Here is an 8,681-nt window from a genome sequence, read left to right on the forward strand (position 1 = left end):
TTTTTTTTTTTTTTTTTTTTTTTTTTTTTTTTTTTTTGTGGAAGGGGAGGGTAACAGAACTTACTAGATTTCTTGCAACTCATTGTAGCAAGAAAATAATAAAAGTCCTCCTAACAGTATCAAATTGCACCTGAGATCAGCTTTCCTTTTAGGAATGCCATATAGAAAACATGACATAAAACAATACCACTAGCTGGCTGGCAGATGAGCTTTACTGCCATTCCTGGACTGAACTGTGGTGTAGGAAATCTGAATACAGGATATATTTAATCAATTAATGTTCATAAAGGTCTCCTGATATCATTTCACACTGTAAAAACTGGCTACTCGTAACATAACAGGAAACATCACATAATACGTATCTGTATATCTTATTCATCTCCTACAGATGAATTGGTTTAGATCAAATAATGTAATTTTAATTCTGAGTAATAGATTTTTGAGAGGGATATAATGTCTTTTTTGTACTGCCCACAGCATAGGGAACAAAAAGGCAAACTCCACAAACTACAGGCAATAACAAAAGTCTGGTCAAGACACACTCTCTGTATCTGAAAAAGTGCATACTTACTCTCATAGCACTCCAACGTGATACAAAGACATGCATAATAAAATATATATTACTATATACGTATATTTAAAAGGACAGCAAATAGCAGTTGTGCATGCAGTTTTTAAAAGCCCTGATATCAGTTAATGATCCACAAGACATTTTACCATGAGCTGTAATCATGATCTCTTTGACCCTCCTGTACTGGCTTAGCAACAGCGTTAGCTCCTCTATTCGACGGTCCTGTGAAAAAAACATTAAATAAGATCATAGTCAAAATCCTACATTTTTAACCTGCAGAAACACTGTACTACATTTCTGTGATTTACATGAAAGCAGGATCAAGTCTCTCCCAGGCCTTGTAAGGAATGTTTCTTGGTTTTTATTTGTCATTGTACATAGTATTTGCTAGACAGCGTGAAATTATGGATAGAAGGAAACAAGAGGAGTTTTACATTACTAGCAAATTAGTTATTTAGAGAAGCATAATTTGGAAACCTGCTTTCACTTCTAAGAGTGATGGCATTATTCTGGAGTTGAACCTCGATTGCCTGAAGTGGGCAGTGTTTTATCATACCTGTTACGATAAAGGGAATCATGTTTATGTTTTATATAGTTTAACAATCTATAGTCACGCTCTTTAATCTTGTGTGTAAGATCTGTTCTCCATTCTGACAGCTGCACTTACTCCAGTTTTGAACACACCTGTTTGAAATCAGGTAGTCAAACCCACACAGGACCAAAGAAATGAGGCCTTGTGAATGTCTGATGCATTTTCTGACTCCACTCTTTCTCCAGAACCTAATGCTTTCCTATTATATGCAGAAAGCATCTTGATCCATGTATTCAGGGAGGGCACCTGCCTTTTGCATTCTCACAGTTTGTCCTGTTTCTTTAACCCCAGTTCTCTATGATAATCCTGTCCAGTGCTATGACTACAGAGCACTGAATACAAACCCAAGCAAGAATAAAGAACTAGTTTTCACAAGCAGGTGTCAGGAAAGCCACAGAAACAAAGAAGTGGGTCCTGGAGAAGGAAGATTTTTCCAGGGAAGTTGACAAGTATTTAAGGAATTATGTGACACTGAGCTACTGCCCTGCCACAGCTGTGTCAGTGTCAGAGGTATTTAAATTAAAACGTGCTCTGGCACACATATGCTACATTACAGCCACAGCAGATACACACCAAGGTGGAGTAACTGCACAAAAGCCAGATCTTTACCACTTTACAAAACAGCAGATGATGCTGATCCTCCCTTCACCCTCAGCAAGGCATGATAAAAAGGAGGCCTTAACTAGATACCCTCTTATCCTAGCCATGGATGGAAGTAGCAGGTTCCTATTCATAGAAAGATCTGAGACTAACATATCCAGTTTTTAAAAAACAGAAATATGTGCACCACTTACTACCAACTTAGTTCAGCACTTTCTGTCCTAAGTGACACAGGGAATATTTAGAGTTATCCCAAAAGCTATTCTGAAGTCCTTTCTCTCAGGAAGAATATTTTATTTTGCAATATTATTGAAGGTAACAGTTCCACATGAAACACTTAAGGAGCTGTAGGTCAGCCATCCGTCTACTAGTTTAAACACGACAGTTTTCAAGGAAATAACCTGCCTTCCTCTGTGAGTACATCCAGATGTTTGGACATAAGCAACAATATTTTGTGTTCCCTTCAAATACAAAAACACCTTATGCAGATTTGGGATAATTTTTTCAAGAGATACTGACACATTTTTTTATTTTCCAAATGTAAATTTTGGCTTTTTAGGCATTTTTGATAACTGTTATGAGCCACATTAGTGCTCTCCAGAATTAGTGTTGCCCTGTCTGGATTACCCACTTACTAAAGGAAGATTTTAAAGACGCATATTGTCTATTTAACTGTAGAGGAGAGTGTCACCATAAAGGAAAATTTTATGGTTTGATTTATTACCATAAAAACTACAATCTGCTGAAGAATGAATCCCCCATTTAAACAGATTTAATTCCACTCCTTCTCCTTTAGTGCCCTGTTGCAGAATGCAGCAAGGCCTTAGTCTGGCCACATGGAAAAGAATGTAAATAAGAGGTGAACATCCAATCATATGTGAAAGCTAGTGGTAAATATAGATATTAGACCTAAGAATAGAGTTAGTATGTAAGATTCTAAGAGACAGTGTGTGACTGCAGCTGACTGTTAAGGCTGTTACCAACCATAGAGTTAGGTTACAGAATATTAATTATCTCATTATGTATCCTATGTAAGCTGTACTGTATAATGAATAAACCAAGCTTGCTTGATGCTCATATTGAGTGTCCCTGCTTTCCCTCGCTGTGACAGTGCCCTTTTTTCTTTCTTACTCCTATTTATTTACATCCTATTCCCTTTCTCCCCAAATATGAGTCTGCATCAGAGGCCACTTTGACTTTCTTTTAATATCACAATCTAAATTGGGTTTAGCTGCACTTTGGGTTAGGTTAGGAAGATAAAGAGCTGCCAGAGATGAACAAACCTCAGGGATCTTTTCAGTAGCAGAAAACAGGAGATTCTGCTCATTACAGCCTTGGCTTTGTCCTCCCCTCTGGAATCTAATGAGCCTCCCAAATGCTGCAGCCAGGTTAGCAAAGTCAGCCACACTTTTTAAATACATGTCTTCTGTCACAACCTCATAGGATAATACAAACATTCCGACAACATCACTCTTACAGAAAGTGTGTTTTCAGAACATTTCAGAGATTCAAACCCACAATTTCATTCTTACTGTGTAGAATGAGGGGGTTTTTTTCTCACCTTTTCTTCATTTGCAGCCAATAGTGATTCCATTCCTATCTTCAGTCGCTGAACTTCTTGATCTAAAAATGTTTTTAAAATGTTATAAGAAAAAACCCACTTTCTATATTTAGTGTAAACATGTATTTTGTGATACTCTCCCTATGTTCTTGTAAGTAACCAAAACCATATTAATGGTAGGGCCAGTGCACTAATAAACTACATTTAACTTAGATTTTTTCAAAAGCTGAACTATTTAAAGCATTGCACAACACAAACATCCTGGTTTTGCTTACAAAAGGCTACATAATACTATTTTAAACTATGAAAGGAAAGCACTGGGAAAAAAAGGAAACACTGAAGCTCATTTTGCAAAAGATTAGAGCGTGTTTGCTGTTATATACTTGAAATAATTGAGATTGAAAATGAGTTATATTGCGTCTGAGAAAAATATTTGGCAGCTTATGAGACGTAGTTCAAGGATATTCATGGAACTTGGAAACGAATAACAAAAAACTGGTTTGATACAAGGAAAATCTATAGAATAATTTTTCTTAAACATTTCAGTATGAATAACTAGGTTAAAATCTACATCATGAGCTAATACAGAGTTGCCTTACACGCAATTTAGTGTTACATGATAAAGGCTATTCAGGAATGTTATAGTCAAATCAATCAAAACACACTCTGAAAATGTGTGAAGTTGTAAATGCTGAACCAAATCCTAACTTTGCTGAACCAAATCTTTCATTTCTTTTCTAGACGCTATTCCTAGCAAATCCTTCAGTACCAACCTATACAGAATCAAGTGTAAGTGATGAAGACAGAACCTGAAATAGTTTATCTGTTCTAACTACCACTCCAGGGATTCATGCTTTGACATTAAGCCAGACCCACTTGCTCACAAAAGACTATGAAAACAGATGTGTCAGGCATGACGTGAGAGGGGAAAGAAAATCAATATTGCTAAAGAGCATCTGTAAAAAAAATAATGTTTTACAACTAAATGTTGAACATACAGTGTCATGGCTAAACTATTTGCAAAAGCTGTGATTAGTTTTTATTGCAGTGATTCTGGAAAATGCACACCTTGCAATGATTAAGTTTTAGGACATGTAAATGAATCTTGCAGATATTTCTCTTGCAGAAGAGAATACTTAATAACACAGGGCATGCACAGACACAGCCAAATCAGAAACTAAAGCCAGCAGGCAGTGGGCAAGCAACTGAAAGACTTTTAAAAAAATCACAGTCCTGCTAATTTCTCGTTATAAATATTAGACTTCAAAGAGGACAGGTATCAAGGTAGTTTTACGCACTTTAAAGCAAACTTCATTTACAATATTTGTTTAACAACATCAATTATGGAAATATTTATTCAGACTTTTTTCTTTTTTAATTTACTGCACTGATTTAAGACAAAAACCCATCAAAATCCTTCCCCTCCAAGGAAGACGACCTTCATTTAAAAGCCATCTTCCCTGATATTATGTGGGGTTTACATATGTGCAAACAGAAATAGGTAAAGGTTAAGCTTTGGCTCTGTTAACCTTGACATCTTCCCTTTGAAGTCCAATGATCTGATTTGTGAACCTCTGACTTTTATTTCTGAAGTGAAATCTTACTGAATAGGGCAAGTAGCTGCCTGCTTGTTGCAAGCAATGAAAGCATTGCCTCATGTATATTACAATTAAGACAGCCCAATCTAAACAAACATTGAATTACTGCTGCAGAATGCATCCAAGTTATAATTGGTGTGAAAAGAACAGTGAAGTAAAGCCAAAAGTGAATTGCAAGGCTTACGTTTTTCTTTTAGCCTTCTCCTATAAACTTCCTCTATGATGGGAAATGGTGAGAGTCAAATAAAGTATGTAGAAAAAGCACATATTAGATAAATTTTGCATTTTACTTAGAATATGCATTCTAGCATACTACAAGTACATTGACATTATTTTACAACTTTGAGAAGACCACCTAAAAATCCGATAAATCAGTTTTTTTTTTTTTTTTTTTGCAGAAGAATTATTACTGTTTCCATTCAAATACAGTCTAAGTGCTTTCCTTGAACATAGTCCAAAGAATCCACAGGATCTGGTTCTTCTGTCACTGAAATCAAGCAGTTTCACCCACCTTCAGTGTGAACAGAACAGACACAGTACCAGAAGCTGAATGGTGCTGAGCTCTTGATTTATTGTGATACCACTACTTTTCCTTTAAAATACCATAAATTATTTGGGAACCTTACAGGAAACAACATTCTATTAGTAGAAGAGTTCTGCTACAAACCACTGCTGTTAGACAAATGAACTTTCTAGTTAGACATGCAGTGCTCTACATGCACGAGCTTTGCAGTTGAGTGAAATTAGCACAAGTATATGTTAAGTCCCTTCCTTGGAATAAACCACAGGAGACTCTGGGTAAGCCCTGAGAAAGATGTAGCATAGCACCTGAAAATTCACATCTCAACCAGAGCAGCCTTCAGAAGGGTTAGTTAACACCCACAAAAGAAGTTAGTGCAAGTAAGCTGATGCACTGTGGTAAACTACACACAAACATTCCTGCATGGAAAAGTGTCAGTGCTGCAGAAGAACAAGGTCACTAAAACCACATTCTCATGGCCCAGCAAGGGACAGAGGCCCCAGGGAGTCAATATTTCAGAGAATTATGACATGACTAGTTGAGACCAAAGGCTAAACAAACTGGTTTATTTGCCATTGTCCTGTATGAAGAGTGCACTTTTAAAACAGAAACCTGCAATATCACAGAATCCTAGAACAGCCCAGGCTGGAAGAGACACTGAAAGTCCACCTGATCCAACCTTTCACAGGACAGGGACCCTAAAAGAGACATACTCCTGAAGAAAAGAATGAATGACTGTTTTGAGATCTTTGGACATTTAAACATTATGCTTAGCTACTACTGTGACGTTTATTTTTTCCTTAAAAAATAGAAACTGTAAGATTTCTCAGAGAAATTTTCAAGGCATATTATACAAGAAATAAATTCCTATTGAACTACAATGACTCTTTACAATTATCAATAAAATACCAACAGAAAAAGTTTCAGTGCCTTAAGGATACTTATTTCAATTTGTGCTGCCTCTAGATTGGAATAGAATTTCACAAATTGAAGGCCTCAACTGTACCAGAACACAGAATGGATTTACACCATTTTCCCTCCCAAAATAAATTCTGTAAGTCCACTCTTGTATCTCCTTGTATTCCTTTGAATAAATCCTCAGCCAAGCTGCTAGCGAAGTGAAGTTAAAGTATGGTTTTGGATTTTTAATATTATTTCCTCTCCTCTTACCTCTTTCTGCCACTTCACTGTACGATGAGGTCCTAGAGAGCTGACTTTGCAGGCGTTCTATCTCTGCATCTTTGAGAGCTAATTGCTCTTGAAGTTGGGCTATCTCAGCCTGTGAAAGAGAGCACAGCAAATTCAGAGTAACATCATCACCAATCCTCTATGACTCTTTCCTATGAACTAGAAGACACTTTGATGTCTGTTACAAATCAGGACATTTCATAAACACCGTAACAACTATACATATGTATGGATGTGTTTATACATTATCCTATTCCTATTACACAAACTCCTTTTTCCAATGCAATTACCTCTTGGAGAAGACACGCTTAGCAAAAGGTACCATTTTTAAGGATTCATGCAAGCAAGGAAACTCTGTAAAGTCCTCTATGCTAAAATCCTGGTTGAATAACAATAATGACCATTACAGGCCAACTCCTGAGCTTTGCAGGAAGACCGCTAAAAGATAACAAATTTGGTATTTTTAAACAGACACTGTCTGGTTTTTTTTAGTTAATCCTAGTGACTACTTATTAGTACAACTGAAAATCAGTTATACTGAGCCTTCTTCTCAGCAGGATAACAAAACTATTCTTCCTCACAACAGCAAACAGGCTAGAAGGAAAGCATGGCCTGGAAAACAACCACATATATGCAACAAAATGCCAGTGTTCATTTACATTTAGTGCAATTTGAGATGCCACTCGACTGAATAGAAAATCACACATTAAAGACCTCAACAATACAGAAGGAGAAGAATTCTGTGATTGTCCAGCTTGAAATACAGCAACTCTCACCTCTTTTTCCTACTGATGAGAAAAACTGCCAACAGCATACTTTACTATGTCAGCAGTTTGTAAAGATTTTCTTCAGAGGTCTTAAAGCTTTTACTTGTAAACATTCTGAATTTACCCAGCAAAAGCATACCAAACCTCCTTGCAGTTAAAGAATAAAAAAGGGGGGAAAAAGAAGTAAAAAAGGAAAGAGCAATGACAAAAAAAGAAATAAAAAATTACTAATGTGACTAGTTTCTCAAAATACTACAATAAAGCAGGAAAAAAATGCAAATCACCGAACAACATTATTTAAATAGGGGAAAAACATGGACTAATTAACAGGCAAACTTATTTTCACCAGGAAGCAAGTGTCTGGATTGCAGGACAACATCACCACTCTGCCTAAAATTCCACGTGGGGTAGAAGAATCTGCTGTGTTGCATCTCTGAAGGGCTCCTACGCTTCCCAGTGACTAATATGCTTTTTACATCCAGCAATGGAAATATTCCAATTTTTCATCAAGAAGCTGGAACAACAGGAAGACAAAAGCTTGCAGACCTCCTAATACCAGATTTGGATGTGCCTCCCCAGTCTATTTGATCTTGCAGCTCTTTTAAATGCCCTCTTTTCCTTTAATGTCTCATTCCTGTCATCTCTAAGATTATTTTTGTCTCAGTTTAATTGAGACAAGGGTCTTTTGCTGAGGATGGATTAGGAGAAAAAGACCCAAACCTTCTTCTCTAGCAATTATAGATTCGAAATTAAGAGGCTCCGATTGAAGGAAAGCAAATTATGGAAAAGGGAAAAAAGAAAAATAACAGCCCTTTATTAAGTATGTGTGTATTAACGTAACACGAGGGAAAAAAAAGAAAAAAACCAAGTAAAACAACCAAACAATACCCCTATACCCACCAATAATCCCCTTCAAGAACAAAACCGATAAAACCGGCAAAAAAGAAAATCAAATAGTTCAATTTTTAGCACTCTTTGGTGCAGTTCCAGCCACAGTCAGCAGGGGGCGCCGTCGCGTCACTGGAGATGTAAAAACTTGCAATGTCTTATACCGTTCACCAGGTGGTGCTGTTGAGTTATCAAAAGTGCAGAACTTGTAATGTTCTATAGTAGTCACCAGGTGGCGCTGTTGGATCACTAGAGGAGTGGAACTTGCAATGTCCAGCGCTCGTCACCGGGCGGCGCTGTGGGATCCCTGGTCTCCGCCGGGTGGCAAGGGAGGAGGGGGAAGGGGAAGGGAAACAGAAAGTTCTCCCAATGGAAGAAAAAAAACTCACGACTCGG

At 37.1% G+C, this 8,681-nt stretch overlaps 1 protein-coding gene across 1 annotated transcript in view; it reads right to left on the minus strand.

The window, feature by feature from the left end:
* The window catches only part of PPFIBP2 (PPFIA binding protein 2), a 101,355-nt gene that overhangs the window by 17,698 nt on the left and 74,976 nt on the right, over positions 1 to 8,681 (minus strand). Inside the window, exons 9-12 of the mRNA XM_027881815.1 lie at positions 6,613 to 6,721; positions 5,107 to 5,139; positions 3,325 to 3,386; positions 718 to 793 (exon numbers count right to left, since the gene is read on the minus strand). Coding sequence (XP_027737616.1) covers positions 718 to 793; positions 3,325 to 3,386; positions 5,107 to 5,139; positions 6,613 to 6,721 — 280 coding nt within the window. The remainder of the gene's footprint in view (positions 1 to 717; positions 794 to 3,324; positions 3,387 to 5,106; positions 5,140 to 6,612; positions 6,722 to 8,681) is intronic.

This window comes from Empidonax traillii, unplaced genomic scaffold, assembly GCF_003031625.1.
Source record: "Empidonax traillii isolate 1590-97213 ecotype Southwest subspecies unplaced genomic scaffold, ASM303162v1 scaffold95:size1152806, whole genome shotgun sequence".
NCBI classification, from domain to species: domain Eukaryota; kingdom Metazoa; phylum Chordata; class Aves; order Passeriformes; family Tyrannidae; genus Empidonax; species Empidonax traillii.